Raw genomic sequence first — 27,512 nt, 5'->3', positions numbered from 1 at the left:
AGCCTCGAAATCTCTCGGCCGAGATCTCGATCCTCGATCCTGCCGGAGCCGCGTCACAATGGAGGGGGAGGGAGGAGGAGAGGCCGCTTCTGCGTTCGCTTCTCGCTTTTTTCTTTTTTCCCTCTCTTTTTCTCTCCTTTTTTGTTTTCGGCGCGAGGTGAAAAAACGAGGGAGAGAGAGAGAAAACGGGCGGACAAAGGGGTGTGGGTGTCGATCGAGGCAGGATCGAATAATAGTAGTAGTAGTAGTAGTGGTGGTGGTGGTGGTGATAGTAGGAGGTGGTCAAAGAGAAGCGGAGCCCGTAAACGCGAGACGACTATTCTATTACGGACTGACATTCGATACAAACTTGGTCGAGCGATCACGGCCTTTGCCATGCTCCTTCCACGTTTCCTTCCTTCCTTCCTTCCTTCCTTCCTCTACCCCCGCGTTTCTACCCTTGGTACTCCATTAAAGTCGCGAAACAGCCGGGACGAATCCTCGGCGAGAGAGAGAGAGAGAGAGAGAGATAGGGAGAGAGAGACTAGCCGTGACTCCGTAGGCTAGAGGGTCCTTCGAGGCTGGAATAATAGGATACGGTGAGAGACTTTATAGCTGCGTGTCTCTTCGCGACCGCTTTGATTTATCGCGGAGTTAAATGGCTCGACGCTGTTACGCCCTCTCTCTGGAAACCTCTCTCCTCCTCGCGGATGAGGATACGACGGTAACACGCCTAGATTCGTCGTAAACTCGCGTCCGTCTGGACAGGCATCCGTGAACGTTGCGGAATTTCGCGCGAACCTTCGTACGCCCGTATCGAGCATCCACCATCGACTCCTATCACTCACCTCGAACCTTCTGCTCGTCCTGAAGCTGTCGCTCGAGGCTGTCCTTAACCTCCCTCTCTCGGAGAACGTCCATCTTCAACTCGGCTGTAATCAGAAAGATAAAAAGGAATCTTAACGTGGCGTGTCTCTAAAGCGGAGGGATTTTAGTCGGGGCTCTCTCTCTCCTCGAATTCTCCGCCCTTTGGAAGATGGCATAGGAGAAGAATATTGCACGGTCTGGCGGGTTCGTGATTAAATCCAACGGACGAGGACCGGACCGGATAGTTAGCTCTAATAGAATTACGTGGAAACGCACCACGAGGACGAGAGAAATCCTCGACCGTCGTTGTGTTCTTGTCTCCAAGACGCTCGCCCCCTTTCTCCGTCTTCTCGGAGACTACAACAACCCCCTTCTCTCACCCTTGGGACTCGCCACGCTAAATTAGTCATTTCGAATCTCGGCGAGAGGGCGGTGGAGTGGTGGAGAGAGAACTCTCTCGTCTCGTTCGAAATTCTCCTTCCTATTCTGACTCTCGTCTTCCTCCCCCCTTCCCTGATTTCGAATTTTCGGTTTAAGGAAAAGAAAAGAAGCCGCGGAAAGAAGCGACTATATACGGCTCGATTATCGACGTTCACCGACGACGCTTCCCTTGGGAGTGGGGAGTATCGATGAAAAAGGGAGAGAAGTCGGTAAAAAAAGGTTCTCCAGCCTCTCTAAATCAAGCGGGCTAATTCGGTTTAACGGAAGAAAAGAAAGCGAGGGAGGGGGAGAAGGGAAGAAACCGAAGCCACCCTCTCTCTGCTCCTCGAATTACATTTCCGTAACCAATGAGCCGCGCGCCTCGTAACGCGTCTCGCGGCTCATCGACCGATAATCCGCTCGTTAGATCGCTACCAATTCGCGGACATTTCGCAAGGATCGTTATTTCTCGCGATTTCTCGAAAGCGATAAAAACCTGCTCCTCCTAACTCCCTTCCCCAACTACTTCGACGAAACGACCTAATCCAAGCGGGGAGAGAGGAGGAAGGAGAGAGAGAAAGCCAATTCCAACGTTTCAACCCTCCACCACCCTTCGCCGAACGTGTCCGTTCCAAATTTAATATCTCTCCGTTCCTTCCCCCTTCCTCCTCCTCGACGACGAACCGTCTCGATACGAAAAATCGCCTCGAGTTCGAAATTTCGAATTTGGAATTTGGGTAGGGCGAGGGATGGGAGGGGAGTGGACGATCAGCCGCGCGGGAGAATGGAGCCGGTAGATTAGGGGTAGGGCAGAGGGGTGGCGCGTCTCAGCAGTCTGCCGGCAATTTGAGAGCGTTTGCGAGGTCCATTAACGGCGGTAACTCTTCACGACCGGCCGCCACGAAGATTCAATTTGAATGCTAACCAGAATAGGAAGTTCGCGCCGGTGCCGTGTACACGTTACGCGGCTGCTCCCCCTCCCCACCTTCCTCTGCCACCCTTTCCTGCCCCGCCACCCCCTTCCCCACCCTGTTATTGCCAATTTCGGCGCGTTTCTGCAGCCCACTTTGCGATCGTTTAGATTATCATCTCTCCCGGTTTCTCTTTCTCTCGACGTCTAGGGTATCCCGGCCCCGCTTGCTTTCTACACGGCTCGTCTACCTTTTCTCCTCCTCCCCCCTTCGGTACCTACGTTTTCCGGGGGGATAATTGAACTTTATTAGAGATCGTCGTCGACGCGAGCGTCAACCCTGCCTCGCTCATCCCCGGGGCGCCGATTCGAATCGACCTGGGTTTAACGATTACGTACCCTCTTGTCTCCTTCCTTGTCTTCTTCCCCCCCTGTTTACGCTTTCATCGACGTCGACGGCTCCCTTTTAAATACAACCGTTCCACCTTTACATATTTTCGAGGGAAACGGGATAAAGTCGGAAGTGGCGAAAATCAATTCCTCGAGAAGGCGGCGGAGGAGAGAGAGAGGGGTCGCTGCTATTGCCGCTGCTGCGAGCTTATTGAAATTCGACCGCGAGCTCGGAGCCATTAAAATTTCAGGGATTAACGTTAGTCGCGACGAACTTCTTCCTTCGTAGTAAGTAAGTAAGTAAGTAAGTAAGCGAGTGAAAACCTGCTCCTCTCCTTTCTTCCTTTCGACGATGTCAAAGGGCGAGTCGCACTTCGGGGGCGACGATCGTTTCGAGTTTCGATATCCCTGGTTACCCTGGTTGAAAATTGCGAGATAGTTGGGAAAAGGCGGGCGTTCGGGAGGAATTATCCGGGAGGTCCCGGGCCAAGGATTCATCGGCGATAATAATATTCACGGTAGCTGGAGCACTCTGGCCCGGCAACAATAACAGTGCAACGGAACGTGCATGCCACTGTTACCGGAGCGATTCATGGTTATTGATTAGTATATAGTTGGCGGGAAGACGGGTGGTGGCGGTGGCGGTGTAGCGTTCACATGCCCGCAGGGCTTGTACGACGACGTGTACGCGTGGTATAGCTTCTGCGCGGCGCTAAGATATTCGCCAGGGCCCGAGGCCACCCTCAGAAACAACAATGTCAACTTACCCGCTGCGCCGTGCCCTGCAATCGTTTGAATAGTATAATGTAGCTTTCGTGTTACGCCCCTCTCCCCTCCTCCGACACGCGTCCATCCATATCCATACTCTCCTACGCGATCTTCTCGCGAAACCAACCCCCTTCTTTTTCTTCTTCTTCTCTTCGATGAAGAGAGAGAGAGAGAGAGAGGATTGGTGAATTTAATTTCGACGGATCAACGGCGCGGCAATAATAAACCGACGCTCGGAATTAACCGATGGATTATTTCGGTAATTTATTACAACTTCCCCTTCATCCCCCCACATTCTCCTGTTCGCGCTTTCGTTCGAAGCGAGGCGTCTTCCTGCTCCTTTCGAGGAGAGGAATCTCGGCTTTTCCTTCGTTTCCGGCGTGCGAATTTCATAAATTTCCTGACCCCCGAATCCCGATTAATCCCACGGCACGCGTTATTCGCCCACGCGAGGGTTGGTTTCCTCGGGCGGGGACGAAGTATCCCGAGATACGACGATATTATTGTTTCCACCCTTGCATATTATAAACGCGTAACGATCGCGGTGCTCGCAAGTTTGTCCTCTCCCGCGGGCATGCCCTCTCCGCGGCGGGGCTTTAATTGTCCGAGGGGGGAGGGGGACGGGCGCTCCTCGGGAGGCCTGGGCGCGGACGGAAGGCGAAGACGTCCGCCCGCGTCGGGGGACGAGCGATTCCCCGGACGATCGATGGAGACGAGTCCTGCCGCGGATAATGCGGCAAGACGCGAGACTTTGCTCGAGCGTGAAGACGACGACGGGGGCAATAGTTATCCTGCACGGATTACTCGATCCTCGGCTACGGTCTACAAGGGCTTCCCTCCTACAGGATTTAAGACGGACTTAGGCCTTGTTCCGGTCGCTGACCACTTTGCTTCCCATTAACCATTAACGGATCCAACGAAAATAGGATTAGGATAGGAGAGCTAGTCGGGAGCGCACGACTAAAACAAACCAGCGGCGGGCGTCGGGTTTCCTCGCCGAAAAGCCGCGATCGCGGATTATCCGCGCAGCTTGTGCCTCTTTTTCTTTTCTTCTTCCCTTCCTTTTCTCTTTTTTCGCGTTTGCCGGTTCGCCAAATAAAGAAGGGACGGGGGCCTGCTGTTCGGCGAAGGCGAAGAGTTTGACGTGTAATTACGGCCACGGAGTTTACGAATGTCGCGGAGTTTACGAGTGTATGCGCGCGCGTACGCGAGTGTGTGCGTATGCGTGTGCGGCCATCGATCGAAATGACTTATCTTCGAGTCATGGCAAATATTGGTGCATGTGTCTTCCTCTCGATGCTTTCCCATTCCGAGCCAATTCCCTCCCTTTCCGTTGCTATAATTACGGTATCAAACAGTCCGAGGCGTCGTCTTTTTATAGTATACACGATACGAACGACCGTATTGCGAGCCTAGTGTTCCTGTAGTATTATCGATTCGAGCCTTCGACCCAACCTTCTTCCTTCCTTCCTTCCTTCTTCGTTCTCTTAACTAATCCTTTTCGCGCGCCAACAACAATCGAGACACGCTCTTAACAGCTCCCCCCTCCCCTCATCCCCTACTACTTTGCTACAACTTTGCAACTTTCTCTCTCTCGAGTTTCGAGATAAGAGTAGACGATCGAAGGAGATGGATACCGAAGGCAGATGGAACTCGGCGGGCTACTACGTCACGGTTGATCGTAGGTGAATAGTTTCGATATCTCTCGTTTCGAGAGAGAGAGAGAGAGGACGCGAGACTTCGGTGGCCATATTCGACGAACCAACTCGGCCGGAGATACGGCGAAGAGCGTTTTCGCGTTTCGAGATAATCCTTTCTTCCTTCCTTCCTTCCTTCCTTCCTTCCTTCGGGAACAGACACTCTCTCTCTCTCTTCCTCCTTCCCTCCCTCTCCCTCTGCGGGATATCTCGCCGAGTTATTGCACGACCGTCGCTTAGAAACCGCCGCTTCTACGATATCGCCGAGCCTTCGACCCGGCGATACAACGACCATCCTCGTTTTTCCTCCTCCGTGAACGAATCTCGAAACTTTGCTCGGAAAATCGAGTATCCCTCGAGAACAAAGATTCCCCGATACGGAATGCCAATGTATAACGATCATACCATAACGATCCAATAATTAACGGGACTCGGAGAGAGAAGAAAGAGGAAAAGATAATTTTAGCCGGTCAATCGAGCCAATCGAATCGATCCCGCGCTCGAACCGCCGCGCGCGTAATCCCGCCAGGTCCCGCCTTTTCCTCCTCCCCCTCGTGCTCTAACGACAGCGACGACTACGGCTACGACGTGGATCTTTATCGTTATTACGAGTGTCTGTCCAACTGTACGGTACGTGGCGTGCGTGCTAGACCGCCCGTGCACACCGGCCGGACATTAATGGTTACCGATCGTAAAACGTTCACCGCCAACAACAACAACAACAAGAAGAAGAGGAGGAGGAGGAAGAAAAAGAAGAAGAAAAAGAAGAAGAGGAATCTTCGCTGTATTTATCGAATAACCCGTCGACGACCCGTCCGTCTCCCTTCTTAACGATCGATCCTTCCTCCTCCCACGCTCCTTTCGATTCCATCCCATCGCCATTCCACGCGAGGAGAACGGTATCGGTTTCCGTTTCGTCGATCCACTTTCCGGCGACACACTGAATTTATTCGAGGCGTATCGCGTGCACCGGAAACGGCGTTATAAAATCGGCGCTCCTCCGTAATTAAGAATTTACAACGAACGCGTCGTCGTCGTCGTCGTCGTCGTCGTCGTATCTTCATCTCCTGCCGGGCGCATCGACCGGCCCGATGCGATCACGCATCCACCGTTAGTCAGTTGTCACCGCCGCGTAGATAGATCGCGTAGATTCGACCGGACCGTTCGAACCTATCCCATTCTTCGCGCCGTGTATGAAACGCGCTAGGCTGGAGCGTGGTATACACCGACACCTGTAATTAGACGTCGTATAGATACGATCGTCCCGAATGGTCCGAGCAAATCGAGCTTGCTCGTTTCCAACTTTTGCGTGCGATTATTTTCTCCTAGCTACGATTATACTTTCCCTCTTCTCCTTTTTTTTTCTTTTTTCTAAACGAGTTCCTTAGCCTCGAACCCGGGTCGCGAGACAAACCGTACAAAACGTAATTCATAATTTTCCGAAGAAAGATGCACTTTGTTCCTGACATTCGGGGGAAACAGGTGGAACACCTGGCCACGCAGCGAAAGAACACGTTTCGGTTTCTTCCTTATTTGCCCAGCTTGCAGCCTTCCCCCTCGCTCTTTCTCTCTCTCTCTCTCTCTCTAAGCCTCTAATCGGCCGATTACGTCATAGAGGGGAAATTAGCCAGACCCCGTGTCGCGGGTCGAGATAGAGGACGGAGTCGCAGGCGCATAATGCTTGCGATTATATGCATTAGGCCGCGAGGGGCGTGCTTTAAGGGCCAATTATCGGCGCCGCTTTTACGCCGTTGGCGAGAATCCCCGGCTCGGATGACACTCTCTCTCTCTCGAAAAAAAAAGAAAAAAAACGGGATTTTTCGTTCGTTTCTCCTCTCGCTCGTTCGTCGATGGATCCTCGGCCGTGGGTCGAGAAAAGGAGGGGGAGAAAGAGAGAGAGAGAGAGAGAGAGGAGAGACGAGAGGAGAGGCGCGAAGCCGCGTGCCATCCCCGGATCGGAGATTCGCAACAAAATATCCGTATACCTCGGGGCAGTAAACGGCGTCGTTAACGACGCGACTTCTCCTCTCCCTTTCTCTCTTTCGCCGGACAGCGTCGCGGCCGTCACTCTTTCTCTCTCTCTCGCGTGGCCGTTACCACTGCTCTTTTATTGCCGGTAAATTACACGCTTTATTCGACCCGCGCGACGACCCAACCGAAAGCAAACTGTATAATTGAACGGTAGTTAAAACTGCGGTAGGTCAAGTTTCTTTCCACCTCTCTCTCTCTCTTTCTCTCTCTCCCTCTCCCCTTTCTCTTTTATTCTCCATTCCTTTCATTCATTCGCGATACCCTTTCGAATTCGAATTTTGAATTATTATCGTGTTTATATGAATTACGAACAATACGCGGATCTTTCCCCTTAATAAACAATTCGGGAGAAGAAAATTGCGAACGATGAAAGTTTCTTCGAAAAGTTTCAGATTTTTCTTTCTTTCTTTTTTTTTTTTTTCATCGATCTTTGGAGGATGGTTGGGAGAGTTTGAAGCCGATTTGAATATCTAATAATATCCGGGAAAGGGAAGGATTCCACGGGGTACGGTTACGAGGAAGAGGAGACGGAGCGAGGATCTCGAGGCGGTGATCGGTAATCGGCCGAAGGTCGCGAGAGGAAGGACCTCTCGGCAACAAAGTCTCGCGGGAGACACTTAAAAACGGCGGCGACGATAAAACCCGCGACGCAAACAACAAAGTCCCGAACAGGGCCTGGGAGGAGATAGGAGGAGGAGGAGAGAAAGAATCCACGAGATCTCCTCCCGTGGGGTTCGAGAGGCTCGTAAATTTTCGCTTTATAATCGTGTGCTGGATGCGAGCGTGGTCTCGCCTCCTTTCCAGCCGGGAAAGTCGCGGCGGGGTCGTTAGTCGGCGTTGGCCGCCGTTTTGTCGCTTAATTCCAACGCGACAACGATCGGTGACGATCGAGCGGCAGGATCGATGTTCGAGGATCGTTAAATCCAAGATTTAAGGGACATCCGTACACCTCGAGTTTATCGCCTACCCCGTCTCTCCCGTACTTTTCCTCCTCCATCCCTGTCGCCACCTTTCTCCAACGTCGTTCCCACGAAATACCATTTCCATTTTTCGAGAAAATTCCATTTTTCTTTCTTTCTCTCTTTCCTTCCTTCCTTCTCTCCCCCGAATCGATTCGAAATCCACGTACGAAAGAAAATAAACGCGATCCTCGAATCGACTCTCGCGAGTTCGTGACTCGTTTCATCGTTAAATAAATAATCAAGCGTGTGCGTTGTGCGGAGCCACGTTAGCCATAATTTATTAGCTTTACCCCGACACCATCGGGCCCCTCCCGTCTCTCGAATTCTTTCTCCCTCCTAGCCTAGCCACCATCGCTTCCCTCCCTCCCTCTTTCCGATTCGGAGGGAGAGGAGAAACTTGGCCGCCGCGATCCTCGCCTACAACTCGCCGCCGTACATCCCCCGCCGTATGGCCCCTTTTGGCCGGTGGCTTATGCTAAAACCGAGGCCCCCTGGTTTCTCTAATTGACAATCGGCCGCGTTCTCCAACCCGTACAGGAGGACTCGGGCCTGGAAGGTGGGAACCGACAACGACCGCGCCGCTCCAACATCGTATTGTCTCGCGTTTTTATTCCCTATTCCCTTGCCCGCCGTCCTATATACCTTCGTCGAAGGGTGGATGCGCATACCTCGAGATCACGCTCGTTTACGCTTTCCACGGATTCGCGCGAGAATGGGAGGGGAAGGAGGAGGCACACAGGCCCCGCTGGTGTGCGTGCTCTCTTGGTCGCGGCTCGAATTAACGAGTAACAACGGGGCCACCCTGACCCGGGCGCCAACGTGTCCCATTAAAGGCGCCCTTTTTCTGCCAACCGGTCGGGACTCGATCGTCTGCTGTTGCCGCTGCTGCTCGTTATGAAAATTCCACGGGAGAGTTCGATACCGGGGGATAAAATTGCGTCTCGCTCTCGTTTCTTTTCTACCGATGCTGATCGAAGAGAGATTCGCAGAGGAACGAGTTAGACGTGTCTTTCGCCGTGGGCCCCGAATTAAAGAGATCCCGGATGTTTAACTGTGATGTGACGTGACGCGAGTCCGTTTCTCGATGTTTCTCGGCGTTCGAGTATCCCTCCTCCCCCTGTTCTCCTCGATTTCTCGATCGATGCGACGAGAGAAGCACGAGAGAAAAGAAGAAGAAGAAGAAGAAGCAAGGTCGGTTAAATTCGCGAGGCGACGTACTACTATTACTACTACTACTACTAGTTTTACGACTACTAGATTCGCCCTATTCCAGGATGTCGTTCGGGAAGGCCGGGGCAACGTTCGAGGTTTATCACGTCGGATGTTTGCTTTAATTAGCTCGTTCGCGTGGCCTCGGATTTAATTAAGAATGGAACAGCTTTATTGCCACGGAAACGTTCTCCCCTGGTGTCGCGGTGAGACTCGGAGAGACCACCACCACCACCAAGGGAGCTCGGCCAAGGGGCGACTCGAGGAAGCGGCGAGGGGGATTGTCGGTTTTGTTTTCAGTGGCCGGAAGAAGAAGTTCCTCGAACGAATCGATCTGAACGGTGCTGGAACGATCCAGAAGTTTCTTCCCCCCGCCTTTCCGTCTCCTTCCTCTCTCTCTCTCTCTCTCCTGGTCCCCGCTATTAGCCAACCCGTAATTTATTACTTTCCACCTTAATAAGCATAATAATCGCAGCGGCTGGTTGTTCGCGCGCTCGCAGCCACCGACCTCCGACCCCTCGACGATCTTTAAGGTAGCCTGCGACCGGTTGCGGACGTTTAATGATGCTCGGGGGGGCCAAACCCGATTCGCCTCGCGAATAAGGGCGAATCCAACGGGAAGAGGGAGGAGAAAGAGAGAGAGAGGAATGGAGGAACGAGGGACCTGGTGGAATTGTAATTCCTTCCACGAGTCTCGTTTCGTTGTCTTTTTCTTCTTCTTCTTTGCTCTCCTCCAGGTTTCTTCTCTCTTTTCCTATTCGAGGAGGGGAAGGGGGTCGAGAATCGGGAGAGATACCCATTCCTCGATTCGCTACCCGAGAGACAGAGCCTCCTGCGGTTTACAACTGTGTTTAGGAAGATGTACCGCCGCGCTCCAAGATATACTACAAATTGTCCATCTCTCGTTTGTTGTCTCGTTTCTCCGTTCCTTGCGATATTTACGATAACCGACTTTGCCGATCACGACGACTACCTGCTCGAGGAACGAGGAGAGAGGGAGAAGAAATTCCTAGCAAAATCGGGAGATCGATCCGTGCGAGAATAAGAATCGAGAGGTCGTGTCTCGGTAGGCAGACAGTTCGTCGCATCCGTGGCGAGGATATACAGCTCGTGCTGCGCGCGGTACGCAACGAGATGCGACAAGGAGAAGAAGGGAGGAAAGAGGAGGGGAAAGAAAAGAAGAAAAAGAAAAGGCACGAGTAAGGTGGAGAGAAAAAGAGGAGAGAAGAGGCTGGGTTGCGGTGCGCTGTCGCGCGGCGTGGCGTGGCTCGCGGTAATAGGATTTCACGTAAGCAGCCTCCCAGGCAGCGGCCAAAAATCGAAGGAGCTTACGAAGGAGATGCGGCCGGTGCAGCAGCGAGCGTGCTGGCTCGTACGCGGAACGGCCGAGGGGGAAAAAGGAGGATGAAAAGGAGGCGGCCGGGGGCGGAGGAAGGCGACGCGACACCGAAGAACGAGCGGCGAGAGGAGGGCGGAGGGCGCGGGGCACAAAGGAGGAGAGGAAAAGGAGAGAGAGAGAGAGAGAGAGAGAGAGAGAGAGAGAGAGGAGAGGGGGAGGGCAACGAGAAAGAAAGACGTTCGGCCCGTACAATTTTAATTAACCCGGTACCGGGTAGCCGATCGCGATCGAATCGGGTGCACGATCTACAAGGAATCTACATAAGATCCTCCACTCGCGGCTACAACTCAATCCCCTCTTTCTTTTCCGCTCTCTCGGCGGGCCTTAAGCCTTAACCGGCCCGCCACGGACTCACTCCCTCTCTCCCTCTCTCTCTCTGTGCCGTGGACACGAAGAGGAGGCGCGCACAATCTTTTGCGCTCCCGCCGCTTGGCTACCCCTCGTGCCCTTATCTCGGCGAGCATCGAAGATAGCGAGCTCTCCACGTTGCTCCTCGCCGAGCTCATATTGTTCTCCTCCGTGCGCGCCGTGTAACTTACCGAGCGAACGAGAACGGAGCGCGCTCGCCCCCTTCCCCCTTTTCCTTTTCCTTTTCTCTTCCTTTCTCTCTCTCTTTTTCATCGAGAGAGGATGCGTTCATCGAGGCAGATCCTTAACGTAGTTACTTTCCTTAACCATCGCGCCGCGTTCCTCCTCGAAAATCCGCCCGGTTTCCTTATAACAGTCGTATATATATATGGAGCGAGGTAGCGCGCGCGCGCGATCGAGTCCGGTTCTCGAAAGAGATTCTTCTCGAGAGCAGAGAGAGAGGGATCTCCGCGGAGGACTTTGCTCGTGTTCGCGCGTCCGCGCGTATTAGGGCGCCCCGTCCAAGCGGCGAACAACGCAGCCATACTCGGAGAAGCTCGGTAACACGATAGCGGCCGTATGTAAAACCATCTGGTGTAAAACGAGCTGCTGGCTCGTTCGAGTATTAAATCGGCCCTCTCTCACCCCTGGCTGCACCCTCCGCCCAGGCCAACACACTCTTTTCGTCGATCCTCTCGTCGATCGGAGGCCGCCCTCGATTCTCTTCCTCCCACGTCGATCCTCTTTTATCCCCCTTGTTCCGCGCCTCGGATCGCGGCCGTCCCTTTATCCCCGCCTCCCCTCGCGGAGAAAAGCGCACTCCGGGATCCGCGCTAAGCCGAATCCTCGCGCTCCTCTCCCCCTCCCCCGCGCACGCGTCGACCTCGGGACAACGTCCGACGTCCTCTCGCGTTAAAGTACGCCGGTTTAATCGGCCGATCGATCGCGAGACAAAGGACGGCCTCCTCGCGGACGGCGATCGCCGCCGAGATATATCCATCCCGTAAGAAAGAATGCCGCGAGGTGGAGGAAAAACGCGGTCGAAGGTATATAACACGAAGCTGTGGAGCGAGCGACGTCGTTAAGCGCGTTTCCACCGTGTGGACGACCGTGGAAACGACACTTCGTACCGGCGGTTAATGGGCAATTAAAGGCCGGCTCTACGTTTCGCCTCGAATATATTAAGCGGCCTCCGTTCTCGTCGTCCTTGTCGTTATCCGACCGAACGCGGGAACGCGACGCTCGAAAACTGGGACGGGGAAGGATCGCGCTCTCGCTTTCGTTCCTCTTCATCCTCCTCCTCCTCCTCCTCCGTCCATTTCCGTCTCTCCTCTCAAAATTTTCTCAGGAGAAGGATGCGTTCTGCAACTTTATCCTCGTTATTATTATTATTATTATTATTTATAACGCTCTATCGCGTTAATTTCGCGATCGTGATTATCCGATCGGGGTGCATTCTCTTCGGGCACGCGATCTCGCCGCCCGCGGAGAAAGATCCGGTCCTCGATCGATCCGTCCAACGATTCCATCGAAATCGCGTCCGAATTCTCCCCCCATTCTTTCTTTTCTGCACACTGTTCCTTCGCAGCAACTTTGCATGCCGGATGCTAATAATAATAATGATAATAATGATGATGGTAATAATAATAATAACAACAACAACAAGAACGAGACAGGCCGATCTATCAGCCGGTTAATGAGAACGAAGGCGCGGGTACACGACGCCACGGTTCGCGTACCCTTGTTAATCGCGTTACCTGCTCAAGACACGCGTCGCTTATCTGCGATGGTTTTACAACAACGATATTTCAACGATACTTCAACGAATAAACGTTTTCTTTACACGGACTCGGATATCTGCCGGCGAACCAGCTTTTTTTTCTTCCATTCCTCCCTTTCATTGCGATCGAGCGAAACTTTTCCTACTTTTTGTGTCAACCGGAGGTGAACGTTGAACCGGTGACCGTGCGCGGAGATCTTCGACCACGATTTCGTAAACCGAGAGAGGGAGATCCGCGCACCTAAATTGCCGTTCTTCTCGAGCCTTAATGGCTCCGCGAACAAGAGTATTATCCACGAGAAATTAATCGTGGACACCGGGATGGTCCGTCCTCGCGCGAACGACAAGCTCAAGATAGAACAGGAGGATCGAACGGACTAATGTCCCTTAATGCAAGTTCGCGAGAGGGAAAGGATAATAAGAGGAACGACCTCGGCTAGAGATGCGGCACTGACCTTTCTCGTAGTTGATTTGCCTTTCCTGCTGCCTCGCGTTGTCGGCCGCGACCTTGAGCAGGCCCTGGATATTCCTGAGCAGGGTCTCCGTACTCGAGACCGAGGGATCCTGGCCCCCCTGTGAAACGGCAACCGCCGCGGAGGCGATCTGGGAATAGTTGAGGGCCTGAGGACTCTCCGATCCCGGCGCGGGCAACGGCAGGTTCTCCGGCACGTCCGACAGATCTGAAAGAAGAAAAGAAAAACCACTCGTTCGCCTCTTTTCTATCTTCCTCCCTTCCTTCCTTCCTTCCTTCCTTTCTTTCTTTCTCGTTGCAATAATAATTCGACGCAACGAGAGACCCTCTCCCCTTCGATCTCTTTCCGATTTTTTGCCCGGTGTACACATACGTACGCACGAGAGAACGGATGATCGGTTTGCCGATAAATTTCGCTCAAGGATCGTGGGGTACAACGTTCGAGGGAGGTCTCGCGCCCCCTCTCTCTCTATCTATCTCTCCCTCCTTCCTCAACTTACAACGCGTGCGTGTTCCAGAGTCGTAATCCCGCGACGACTACTTGTTACCCTTCGCCACGTCTCTGATTTAACGTCACCGCGGACGAATTAAATTCGCGAATTAAAACGGCACTCGGGCCCGACCGATTAGCCACCCGAACCCTCGCCGCATACACCGTCGTCGTGTCGCTCGTTTCCAGCCGAGCGATTTATTTATTTCTCCTACCTTCGTTTCGGTAAGGAAAACTCTCCTCGAGATTCCTCCGAGGACGCGCGATTCTTCTCTCTCTCTCTCTCTCTCTTCCTCCATTTTCTATTCGAGGCCGCGGCTCACTTAGGGGGAGAAGATCGCGAGGAGACGAGGAGGGCTGAGAGGAGGAGGGCAGGAGGAGTAGCCTCGTTATTCTCTCTCTATCGACGATTAGCCTGGAAGCATGGTTTTCGTGGTCGGGTTGCGAAAGAAGGAAGGATCCGGGGGCCCGGGGATCGGTGGTATAAAGGATGCCTTATGGTTATTGGCCGGGGAGAGGTCTCGCAGAAGAGAGAGAGAGAGAGAGAGTGGCGAGACAAGACGTCTGCGTGGGTTCTACGTAGCTTAAGTGACCGGTCCGCGCGCTCCACTACGGCCCACACCGTACGCTTTAGCCCGGCCTTGCTTTATGGCCAATGATACGTGCTTTATTGTATCGTCTTTTAATTATCAGCGCGCACCTACAACGCCACGGCATTCGGTTACTTATTGCCATTGGCCGATTTAATGCTCGCGCGGCTCGCTTCGCTCTGCCCCAACCTTTTCGCCGGCAACCTTTTGATAGCGGACCATCCACGCTCCCCTCCCTTCCCTTCCACTCTTTTTCCCTCTCCCCCTCCCTCCCTCCCCATCCCGCTTCTCCGCCCGCGGTGGACCACGCATCGATGTCCCTCGCTCGAAAACCCATTACAATTATCTTGGGCCGAGGGGCCAACGGGCCGACACGGGCCTCCGCAGAAATTTCGCGACGACTCTCGGGAAAGGGGGGAGGGGGGAGGGTGGGTAATGGTGGAAAGAGTCTCCAAGTCTCCAGGAAGTGGTGGTCGAGGGCGAGAAGAGGGCGGGCGAAAATCGGCGGCGGATCGGTGGATTCCAGGAACGAGAGCGAGATAGCGGCGCGTCTCATTAAATCAGAACTGCATTCCACGGGCGTGTACACTCCCACGGCCGTTCGATGGGGTTCTACTTCGATCACCGTCGCGCACCATAGGTAGGATGTAGCCCGTGTATACGACACGCTGCGAGACACGGATTTCTTCCCCCCTCCCCCCGGCTACACGGCCACGACCGCAATTTATACGTCTAACTCGTGTCTTTCTCGAAATTTAGGGGCCCGCTAATCCCCCGGTGCCCGGCCCGCCGGGCACAGCCTCGCGCCAGTTTACCGTTTTCCATCCCCTTTCGAGTTTCTCCCGTTCGCAATCCCTGGTCCCCTTTCTTCTTCCCTTTTTGCTCGCGCGACGATCGATCGGCGGAAAGGGAGACGTCCCGCCACGTTCTCGTCGCGCGAGCCACGAGACAGTCGCAGCCTCTAATTGGAATATCCAATTAACGCGCGGACAATCGGCGAATCGATTAGAAATCAGCGTGATTATGACGCTTGGGTGGAGCGAAGCGGCGGGACAGCGCCGAGATAGCACCGCTCTTCGGCTCTCGGAGATTTTTATCTCGACCCATCTTTCATTATTAAAACGAAACTAAATACCGAAGATGCGTTGGTCTAACGACCAACGGGCCCTTCCGCCAGTGGTTCTTCTTCTTCTTCCCTGCCCGAGTGACCTGCCCCCCCCCCTCCCTCTTCCTTTTCCTTTCTTTTATTTACCGCGCAATCGAACTCGTGGGAAACGTACGTTCGCACGAATCGACGTTGAACGATATCCGTTGCGGTGTATTCCGAGGAATGAATACGATCGAAAGTACGAGTACGGTTCTCGGCCGCAACGTGCCATATCGTTCGCGACGAGAAAGAAAGGAAGGAGGAAAGGGAGAGAGAGGGAGAAGAAAGGATGGAAGGCGCGCGAAATTGGCCGCGGATCTCTCACGTGGTGAAAATTTCATCGCGCAGGCATCCCTGACGAGTTTTGACAACCGCTGAGGAGAGGTCTCGGTCGGTGGAAGACGAATCCCAGGGAGAACGTCGTTCCGCGGCGGGCCCCGGGATGATCGATGAGAAGGTCTGACCTACCAGTCGTCCCGGGGAACTCATCTTTAAACGCGCTCTGTCCGCTCCATTCGATATAATTATTTTACGTATGCGCGGAACGGAACGGCGCACAACATCGTTCCGACTTTCGGCACACGTCAAATCCGGCGTCACGCTCTACCTGCCCCTAATTGATCGACCACGATCGCCACGTCCGACTTTATCGATCGACGCTTAGGCGCATCCTATCTCACCTTCGTCCTTCTCGTTGTCGTCGTCCAGGTCCTCGGACAGATTGTCGTCCTCCTCCTCGTCGTCTTGGGAACGGTGCGACGCCTCTGCCTCGCTTCCGGAGTGCTCGCCCACGCTTCCGCTTCCCGCCGTCTTGGACAGGTTGAGCACGGGACTGTGCCCGTTCGAGGAACCTGTCGACACGATTCTTTCGTCAATCTATCGCATATATATACGTGTGTGTGCATGTGTGTGTGTGTGCGCGCGTGTATCGATCGGATCGAACGATAACCAAAACCATATTCTCGCCCTTCTTTCCTTCCCGAGAATGGAATACGTGGAATACGTAGACAAGGATTGATGGATATTATTCGCACCCGTGCAAATCTTCTCGTTTCTTTCTTCTCGAGGAGCAACTCCCTCCCTCCCTCCCTCCTATTATTGTTTCGTATCCGAGGCATTTTAATCCTGACGTGGATAGATATTGTTCGATCGGTCGAACCGAGGAGATTCGAGTGGATCGGAGGAAGATGACCGCGGTCGATTAAGCACACCGGTCGACGTCGGTCGAAATCCCCGAGGAAGAGGGAAGAAGGAGCGGGGTTCCGTGGGGTCCGAGGATCGGATTCGAACTCGAAACGTCGGGATTGTCGCCCCCGTCCAGTTTGCGCGCACTCGCCACCGGGATAAAAGGTTCGATCGAACGGATTAAAATATTACGGGGAATGAGAAGAAAGGCGGCGCGTTCGGTGGTGCCCCGGTAACCCGATATCGGGCTTAATCTCTCCGGCCCGCCTAAACGCTCGGCCGGGCCAGCGGCCAGAGAAATAAAGAAATCGAGAAAGGGACCGGGACACGCTCGGTTAACTCGTCCTTCCTCCTTTCCAGGCCTGGCCTCGAGCGGCCATCGCCTCTCCTCTCCTCTCCTCTCCCGCCGATCCAAGGGACGTCGAATCCCTTCGCGACTCGTTCCAATTACGAATATCAAATCTTCGCGCCGCGAGAGTATCCGCCGAGGAGAGTATCGCGGCAGACGAAAGTGGAGAAAAAATGTAGGGGAGAGGAGAAACGTGTAAGCAATCTCCTGCCCCTTCGCCTTGGAAAAGGGGAGAAGGATCGATTCGTCGGTGTGTGTATCGGCGCGGTGCTCGGCCCGATAATACGAACTCGGCGTTATTCGCCGTATTATCCGCCGATTACTGTAATTACGGTTAAACGAGCGTACGCGTATTTATCTTACCATTGTGCGAGCTCAGATCCCTGGGTTTTTGGTCCAACGCGAGTGCCCTCTCGGCGTCTCCTCTCTCCTCGCGGAGCCTGGAATCAGCAAATCAGACGGGGGGAAAATGTTTAGTATCGATTCCAACGGGATGGATGCGAATCGGGGCGGGCGCGGAGGTGGACTCGGCCGCGCTCCCTCCCCATTAATTAAATAATTATTCCCGAGTCTTGGACCCAACCCGGTCGCGTAGGAAGATAAGTGCCGGTCTCTCTGTCGGCCGCGCGTTCCATCCGATTATCGCCGTTAATCGATTCGCTTCTTTTTTCTTCTTTCTTTTGTTTTCCCCCCTCCCTTTCTCTCTCTCTCTCTCTCCCTCTCCCTCCCCCTTGCGGAGCTGTCGCGTATCGCCTCGAGGCGATACATCCGTTCTCGCGTAAAACCGGCCCCTCTCTCTCTCTCTCTCTCTCTTCCCATCTTTTTATTTCCATCGCGACCCGTGCCAGGTAGACACCAGCGTGTATCCCCTTTCCATCCGTCCGGATGGGAGCTGGATCGCGCGAGTTTCTCGTATTACGTTGTATTCGTTTCCAAGTCTCGGCCGCAATCGCCGCTGTTCCAACTCGCGAGACGCCTCTCCTTTATTTTTCCTCTCCTTCAACCTCGAGCGTTACGAGGTTTTACGAGGATCTCGGCTCGTTAAGCTGCACGAGCCACCCTTTGCACTCCTCGTCGCATCGCGAAACTTTTAATCCCGCCTTTCGTCTATATCGTTCCAAGCCCTCGCGAGTCCGGTAGCTAGATCGTTAAGACTCGCGGCTTTTATCGAGATAACGTCGCACGACTGTCGTCCACCTATTTGGAAACTCCTACAACCGTTGTAAATTCCTTCCTTTCTTTCCCGTCCCGGGGAATCTCGGGGACAATGGTGCCCCCGGAGGGGTCGGCTCTGATGGGTCGGCCAAGGAAATTATTTTATTACAGGGGGCGATCGTATTTACGAATTTATTTTCCACGGCGAGGCGAGACCGAGCAAGAAATCGTCCAAAAATGGGTGTTTCCCGGACGATTAGACACCCTCGCCTCCCCCGAAGTCCACGCTTCTTTCCTCGTCCCGCAAATTATTCTCCCGGGTGTAGTTCCTTTTTCTTTCTCCCTAGGAAGGGAGAGGAAGGGGGCGCAGGGCGCCTCCTCTTCGCACCTCGAATCGAACCGCGGACCATTAAGTAAGAAGTTAATATCATTAAACATAATATTGGGCGCATCTGGGAGCCGCAGAGCACTTACCGACTCGCCCCAAACCATCTCCGCCCCGCAAACCCGCGAAACCGTCTCCCCCCTCGATCCCCGACCGCTCCCTCCTCCCTCCCGCCCTCGACCCCTCGAACCTTAATTTTTTAATGAGAAAATGCTTTCAAAGAGCCGGAGAGAAATACCGCGCGTCTACGAGCGATAAGTTACGACCGCGTTAAGCGGAATGGAGGAAGAGCGAGGAAAGGAGGATCTCTCTCTCTCTCTCTCTTCCTTCTTTTTGCCTCCGTCTACGAGGTAGGGAGAGGGCGTTCGAAGGTTTCGAGCGACGAATACGAAATACGAAGGCGAATATCTGGAAACGTTGTCGGGTCTCGTTCGAGGCTGCGAAATTTTAGCCGGAATTTTATTCGTCATCTGGATGCGAATACCTTCCCACTCACGATCGCGATCAACAGTATCGAAGCAATAAATCTCTCTTTCTCTCTCTCTTAGTCGCGTCTCCGACATCGTAACGACTTAATTTCGAGGATGATTAAATTTTAATTGGTAATACGAGTCGATTAAGTCGACCGATGGATATCTCGATCCGCCTCCGTTTCGATTCCTCGGCCCGTCCGGGGCGAAATTTCGAATATGGGAGGGACGGGAATCGAGGAGGAAGGAAAAGAAAGAAAAACGGGGCGGAGGGAGAGAAAGGAAAGGTTGGAATTAAGGGAAGGAATGGGGTGATTCTCATCGTCGTCGTCGTCGTCGTCGTCGTCGTCGTAAGCTCGTAACAACCGCCACGGTGTTATTAAATTTCTAATTAGTCGAATATTAGGGGCAAGCGCGAGGCAAAGGCCCCGCCGCCTTCACGCATATACCCAGCCATGGTGGAGCGTTTGCGTGCGCGTTTACGCGCGCCGGCGTGCGTTCAGCCGCGCGCGTTTACCTAGCCTCGCGTGAGTAGACACCTGGTAGAAGCGAGCGGAGCCTTTACGCCCGCGTTAATACATCATGGATTTCATTACGCGTGCCTACGGGTTACCGAGCGCGGCCGGGCCGTGCTCCTAGTCGCGAATAATTAGCGAGCGCCCCGCTTCCCGAGGACCGACAGCTTCAACCCCCTCCCCTTCCTTACCAGAAACGTCAAGGGTAATTCCGCATTTTCTTTGTACGCTCCGTTTTCCCTATCTCGTCTCCGCTCAATTTTAATAAGACGCACCGAGATTCGTGCAAAACTTGGCAAACTTCCTTCTATCCTCATTCGAATACATATACGCGATTCGTTTCTTCGTTAATGAGATCGTTTCTTGGATGTCGCGAACGTGCACGCGAAAACGCGATCCGAGGACAGTAGACGTTTAATTGCGACTGAGCCTCACCTCATTTCACGCAGGATTGGAAAGATGTATGTCCATAGTGAGCTCCTTTCTCAAGAGATGAGACCAATTTTGCAAAATATCGCGATCAGCTTCAGATATATCGAAACCGCGCGTAGGAGAAAAGAATCGGGGAACCGAGCAAATCTTCTCTCTGTCCGACTATCACTTAAAAAATTCTCTCCGCGACAAATCCGATTCCAATCCGTAGACGAAATAGAAACGCACCTCGAAGAACATTTTGCGAGTAAGCTACCAACCGATTTTGGAACAACTTCCTGACAGATGGGAGAAGGTGATGAGAAATCAAGCAACAAATATATTTGGAAATCTATACGATCGAGACCGGCGTGCGTTTTCCAAACGGATCTCGCTCCCTTTCGGAAGCGGCAGATTTTATTTCTGCCTCTCGATCGAACCCGTCTCGTATCCATTAGCGCGAATACGAAACGGGGTACGTACGCGGCTAATAAGCCGAACGGAACGATCCTTACCCACCCTTCCCCGGATCTTTGCCTTTAATTTTGATTCGGTAATGACGAACTCCGCGGGGATTCCCTTCCCGATGGCGGAGGAACGGGCGGCCCCGCGCAGCGGGAGTTCATTAACGGGTTCGTATCTCGAACGTGAAGAAGCGGTGGTGGAGCTGAAGCCGAATCTCTCTCGATTCCGGGGATCGTCGTGTCGGGATGGAACCGCGAATTTCGAAAAAAAAAAAAAGGAAAAAGGGAAAATGGTTCGTTTCCACAGATTGGCCGGCGTTTTTCGGCCGATTTTTTAATCAACGACGCCAGTTTTAGCGGGCGGCGCCCTATGTTTGTTTCGTCGTCGTCGTCGTTGTTGTTGTTGTTGTTGTTGTTACTTTGGCGAAAAATCAAAAGCGCGTTCCGATAATGACACGGGGGAAGGGAGGGGAGGGGAGGGGAGGGGAACAGTTGTAATTTCAAGAGGACAAAGAGGGCCCGGGCTAATTGGGCAAAGTATGCCTGCCACCCGGCCGCCGCGGCTTTTTCGATAAACGATACGCGCGGGGAACGTCGATATTTTTCGTCCACCCTCCTCCTCCACTTTCGAGTCGAACGCGAGCGACGATTGACCGACGCCGTCGTAATTTTAATTACGACCCTGGAATCCGAGGCGCGATTGCGTTACAGCTCGGGAAGGACGAAAGGGGGATAAACGACACCGGGACGATATAATACCAGCGGGTCGGTGGTCGGGCTTTTCGCCCCCTCGAAATTTCCACCGAGTTGAAATAATAAACGAGGTTGGGAGTGGTAACGGGATCCAAAGTGCGCGATCTCGAAAACGACGTCCCCCGCCCTCAGCCGTGTGACATTCGAGGCGAAAGGGGTGTCCTAACGAGAGGAGTCCTTCTCCTTCGAGGACGTACATCCTTCTTTGTGGAAGGAAGCGAGGGAGAAGCGGGTACGGATCCCAAATTTCAACTTTCTAACCTTTTTAATCCGATGTCTCCAACGGTACCGTTGCTTTCGCAGGATTTCGATTTTCGGCCGAAACATTCGTTCGATCGATCGACGAAACGAAAGGAGGAGGTTGGAAATCTTCGAAATCGTTCCTTCTCCTCTCGTGGCTTCGCGTGGGGAGAAAAATATGAGAAACATAATTCAACAACTAGAGATGGGGGAACGGGAGCAGGGAGGGGGAGAAAATTGGCTCGGAGAGAATGGGGAGAAGGCAAGAGTGGCCGAGATCTGTGTGTGTGTGTGTGTGCGTGGGACGAGTGTCAGAACGTTGCTCCTCCGGACGAATGGAATAAAGGGTCGGAGATGGAATCGAATTACGCCCGATCTCGAGTCTCGAGCCCTGCCTTTCGATTTCTACCGGATCCGCTCGCAAATATTATCCGACGTATCGGCAGACGGACAACATTTATCAAACTGCGCGCGACCGCTCGGACACGGGGGATGGGGAGGAGGAGGAGGCCGCGAACCGTTTCAATCACCGGATTCCTAGGATTCCGGTTTCTCTTCCGCTCGTCGATCAAATCGATGCCGCCTCGGAGTAAGACGTCCGCCTCGCGGCTATCATCCCCCTTCTTGCCTTCCACACTCGTTAACGTTTCTATATATATATACGCGTCGCGTCGCTCCTTCCGATCCTTGAGATCGAATTTTATATATATATATTTCGCCGATAACTCGATCCTTTCAAGTTCAATTTCAATCTATTCGGATTGGACGATGTAACGACTTCTCGGCGAGTCGATGAGATTCTTGTGAAAAAAAGAAAGAAGAAAAAAAAGTATGGAAACGTTCGTACGAAAAGAAGAGTGGAAAAAAAGAGTGAAAAATTTTCGTTAAATTTTTTTTCAATCTCACGATCGAAATATCAAGGATTATCTTCTTCCCTCCTCGGCATAAATCGACCGAGCAGTTGTTTTCGTCGCGAACCCCTCAATTATACGCGTATATCGTAAATCCCGAATCTCCGATCTCTTTCCTCCCCCCCTGTTTCCGTATCGAGGGAGATTAACGCGAATTAAAAAAACGAACGTTTCTCGGAAACTCGTTAACGCGACGTGATACTTATGCAGATTTCGACTCTCCGCCGTACGAACCCAGGTCGGCACACGTTAGCCGAATCGGGCTAAAAGGGAAAAGAGAGATGTGCCGGTAGCGCGTTAATCGCGACGTTTACGCGAGTCGTTTCGTCGTCACCGAGGCAAGTTGCACGTCTCGCGACAAAGCCCACCCACGGCGCTGTATCAACTACTCGGCTCCATCCCCTTTCATCCCCCTTTTCGCGATTCTGATACTTGGCCCCTCTGCTCCACCATCTGGAAGGGAGCCGCGCTTTCTTCTCCCATTTTCCAACCCTCCTCCTCCTCCCTTGGCTCGACTAACAGACACGAACGTCAGCCACGACAACGCAACAACGGGCCGGCCAACTGCCAACTTCGTATCAATCCGTGGATTCCGTTGCCGGGCGGTGATAAATGACGGGGCCGAGGCCCCGCCACCGCGATCCAGATTAATTTCTCCTTGTGCTTCTCTTCTCGCGCGCCCCTTTAATACTCTCGCGATCGAGAGTTCATCCCAAGATTGGGCTGAACTTGAACGAATGGAGACAGAGAGGGTGGAGCGAAAACGAGGCTTGGATTTACACGCGCGTGCAACGACGTTTCTCCCGTTGAAAGATAACTTCAATCTCGGGAGGAGGGAAATTCTTCGCCTTTTTCCTCTTCCTTCCTCCAGCCTGGTCGGCGATAATTTGCAGCAATGGAGCAATCGATAAGCCGCTGGCGGGGAGGGAGAGGCGAACGACGACGAAAGAAGCGACGAGACTCGGTCTCCTTACGTTCCCCTACGTTCCGCGCGTAGTAGCGGCTAATTATGCATCCCCTGCGGGAGGCCCGCAGACAGGAAATGAGACTACCCGAGTTTCTATTTCGTTCCATATATACGTGTATACCCGCGCGAGATACACGCGGGCTTTGTGTAAGGCGGGCGGCCCGTTTAAAACGGGGCGACTGGAAGCACAGTCGGATTAAGAGGATGGGTCTCGGGATCAGATACCCCACCCGCGCCACGGTGATAACCTCCGACTTTATATCCGCGCAGGACAACGGTTTAATTAGACGACGACGCCTGAGATTCCGGCTGGAAACCGTTGCGATCGAGCTAAATTGTTTCCTCCCGATCGTGAATCCTCTCTCTCTCTCTCTTTCATTTCGCTTCCGAATGGAGCTCCCTGGCAATGAGGGAAAACAATGCCGATCGACCGGCCAGATAACCGCTCGTTCGGATACCGACTCGCGAGACTGTTACACCACGTGGCTCTCTCTCTCTCTCTCGATACTGTTCGTCGAGTCGAATCGAATCGAAGGGGAATTATTTCGATCTCGAGCGAGAATTTCAAAAATGGAGTGGAATATCTGGTGATTCGTTTTACGGGGATTGAATTATATCTACAAACGGGGTCAATGTCACGAAGAAATTCGAACGATAAACGAAGGGGAAGAGGAGAAACGTGTTACGCGAGAATCATTTATCCGAGGGAAGATAGGGAGGGGAAAGATCTCGTTCGTCGCGAACGATACGTCATCCGTGGCGTCGTCGGGTGACGTTCGCTCCCCCGGCCGTGCGCCAGGGGGCGAGAAAGCTTCGAAAGCATTTTTCAATTCCGCGAAACTTTACGATAGATATCTTCCCCACGAGAGGGCGAGAGAGAGAGAGAGAGAGACTGAAACGCTTCGCCAGAAACATTTGTACATAAATCTGAAAATTATGAGCCGGTCCCCCGGCCCCGTTCGCCCCTGCGACCCTGCAACCGACCGGCCATATGCCTGCCAACGCGTAACGGAGAGATAACGCGTAGGGTAAACCCCTCGTGAAGGCAACCGCAGCCGCACGCCCGTACGCGTATGCGCGTCGAACTGCAGTCTCTTCCACCTTCTCCCTTCCACCCTCTTCGGGATACTTCGGTGTCGACACCGGGGGAGGGGTCGAGGCGAAAAGCCTCCGCGTATAAATCAAGATTCGTGGAAAATAAAAATCACTTTGGCGGCCGGATCGCTCGATTAAGGGCCGTCGATGGTCGCTCTGGGGCTCGCCTCGTCGATCTCTTCTCCACGATCCCTCTCGTGGAGAAAAAAAAAAAAAGAGAGAAAGGAAGGAAACGCGACGAGGCTTATCGCGGTTTTATTCGGCCCGATTTCCATCGAGGGTTCCATGGATTCGATTCCACTCCCCTCCCCTCGCCACGCGCCATCCTTTCTCCTCCTCTTTTTCCCTTTTTTTCGCGTCGAAGGTAGAAGTATAGATTTTTATCGTTCGTTACTCCGCACCGCTTTCGTACCACGCTACTTCTCGAGCGAATTTTCGAGTCGATTCGAAGGGATTTAACGCGAGGTTGAACGAACGGCTCGATGCTCAGCCGGCAGGCAATACGCAAATAAACGGACGAATCCCCTTCGGTACACCCTCGACGAGTCGACCGTCGTCCCTTTGCCCGCCCCGATCTGCATCCTCGTCGGAGTAGATCGAAGAAAAATATGCCGCGGCGAAAAAAATAAAGAGGGCGATCGAGGGGAGGTGTAGGTAGGTAGGTAGGTAGGTAGATCGTAGGTCTGCTCCGTTCGACCGTATTTTCGAGCACAAGATATCTGGAAATATCCGGTCGGCGAAAATCGTCTGTATGGGTTTCGAGAGTTTCAGGAGAAAAGGAGAGAGAGAGAGAGAGAGAATGAAATATACGGGGCACGCGGGGCGATCGTTTATCGCGAGAAAGAGAGACCGATATCTGTCGCGCGGAGATCTGCTTGCCCGCGATAGAGAACCCCTCTCTATCCCTCTGTCCGCGCGACGCGTGTGCGAGAAATACACGCGTAAAAGGCCGCTTATCGGGTTTGCGCAAGAATAGGATTCGACGACGCTTCCGAAACCCATAACCGAAACGGCAACCGCCACCCTCTCGCCGATCCAACTTATTCCTCTCCTCCGTCGTTCCTCCATCGTTCCTCCTCCACCTTCGGCGTCGATAATGCCGCCACCGAGCAAGAGGGGGAGGGAGGGGGACTGGCGGAGGAAAGTGCGCGAAGGGAGAACGAAGCGTTATTTTTCTGGAAAATTGAATAGACGAAATCGAATATTTGCCTCCTGCGCTTAAGCTCTCGGGTCGGGATCCCAATTCTCCGATTGGGACGTGTTTCAAACGCGTCGTCTAGAAAAACGGAACGAAATTACGAATATTACGCGTAATAATGAAAAAAACATGAAAGAAAGGAGGGTGTCGCGCTTAATTACGCGCGGGAGGTTCGCGGGAAGGAGGAGGAGGAGGACGGTGCTCACACCTTGGCGCTTTCTCATCAAGCTCCGCTTAATTTCTAACCCCTTGGCGGAAGGGTGAACGAGTGGAACGAGCAGGGAGAGAGTATATTAAGCGACACTCGGAATTACAAATAACAAATTGCAATTTGATTTGCCGCACGGTCGGTCGGTCGTGCGGACGGGGCCGAGGGCGCAATTTATCATTACAGCCGACAATTTGGGTGACACGGCCCTTCACGCCCGATCCCGATCCAGATTCCGCTCCAGGCTTCCGAGTCCTCCGCGGCTAGTCGAGTCGTAATCGCGGTCCCAAATAAATCGTGAAATCGGCCCTGGAAGAGGAACGAACGTGGCGCGGAGGAAAGAGGGGCGCGGGATCTAGAGTTGGGGAGGAGGAGGAGGAGGAGAGCGAGCGAGCGAGCGAGCGGAGCGGAGCGGTTTATATGGCTAAAGGCGCATCCCCCGAGCCGTATCGATCGTTGACTTTAAAATTCAAAGAGACCGACAATAGCTTCCCTTTCCGCCGAGCCTCTGTACTACAATATCATATTCCGTTCCTTTCGTTTCATTGTCTGGTAAAGCCTGCGCTAATAATAAAAGATTGCTACCCTGGAAGCTATGCCCGGCGAGGGAGAGAGAGAGAGAGAGAGGGATGGGATAAGGGGAAGATGGAGAGAGTGAGAAGGGAGGCGGAAGGGAGGAAAGACGCGCGTGCGAGCGGAGAAACCGACGAAAAGGACGGACGGGGTGGAGAAGAAGAAGAGGCTTCGGGGTTTCGCCTCGGCCCGAGTCTTTCCAAGTTCGGTGCTACATCATCCGGATAGCCGGCCCATAATACCACGCTGAAAAGTTGCTCGAATTTTGCGCGAATTTAATATTCCGACCGCGCGTCGCCCACCTTCCTCCCCACCTCTCCCTTCTTCTTCTTCTCCTTCTTTCCTCCTTTCGACGCGCCGCGTATTTCTAGCACCGCGATCGTATCCGAAACCGCGCGATTCTCAGTTCCCTCTTTCTCGCGCGAGATTGCAGGTGAACTTTCCCCCCGCGTTTCGGGTGTTACGAGACGTGGGACAACGAATGGGAGAAACGAAAATTCGTAGCGGCAGAGGGCAACGAGCGTTAAGGAAAATTGAGATTCCTTCCTTTCCCGCGTATCTTTCCCCCCTCCTCGTTATTATTATTATTATTATCTAGGCGTATATATATATATATATATATACACGTGTGTGTGTGTGCGCGCGCGCGTGTGTGTGCGTTCTCATCTGGAGCAGCACGGACCAAAGAAACGTGGATACAAAAGGGAGAAAGGAGAGGGGTGGCGTTCGAATTACACACGTAACGGGAACCGAGAGAAAGAGATATTTGTCGAGGGTGGATCGGGGCGGGGAGGAATCAAAGGGGACGCCAACAATGGACGATCATATTAAATCATAAATGTAAACGAAGATGGGCGAGGGGGAGGGGTTGGCGGCGCGCTCGCGCGCGCCTCCGCTCCGATAATGAAAGTTCCTCGATCCTCGGAGCCACAAAGCTGAGCCACTAAGCGATATAACCGGTGGCACGGTTTTACGCCTGCCGATTTATCGAGGCTACGGGAATGATTTTCCGGCTGAATGCTGCCATCCGACTTTTTCCTCGACCGGCCTTTGCCGAGTCGGAGGGGAGAGGAGGGAGAAAAAAAAATAGAAGGGAAAAGAAAAAGAGTTTGGAGAGATCAAACGAAGAGAGAGAGGCTGGAATAGTGGAGGAGGAGGAGGAGGAGGATTGATT

General features: G+C 53.2%; 1 protein-coding gene across 7 annotated transcripts in view; it reads right to left on the bottom strand.

Annotated features, from left to right (window-relative positions):
- LOC107996054 (dachshund homolog 2) overlaps positions 1-27,512 on the bottom strand; it is a 136,140-nt gene that overhangs the window by 33,026 nt on the left and 75,602 nt on the right. For all 7 annotated transcript variants that reach the window (XM_062074156.1, XM_062074161.1, XM_062074158.1 and 4 more), the window contains 4 exons: positions 17,357-17,433; positions 16,140-16,310; positions 13,216-13,440; positions 828-911 (listed from right to left, as the gene is read on the bottom strand). In XM_062074156.1, the coding sequence (XP_061930140.1) occupies positions 828-911; positions 13,216-13,440; positions 16,140-16,310; positions 17,357-17,433 (557 nt within the window). The remainder of the gene's footprint in view (positions 1-827; positions 912-13,215; positions 13,441-16,139; positions 16,311-17,356; positions 17,434-27,512) is intronic.

This window comes from Apis cerana, linkage group LG4 (assembly GCF_029169275.1).
Source record: "Apis cerana isolate GH-2021 linkage group LG4, AcerK_1.0, whole genome shotgun sequence".
In the NCBI taxonomy this organism is placed as follows: Eukaryota; Metazoa; Arthropoda; class Insecta; order Hymenoptera; family Apidae; genus Apis; species Apis cerana.
This window is presented reverse-complemented; position numbering and strand designations above follow the sequence as displayed.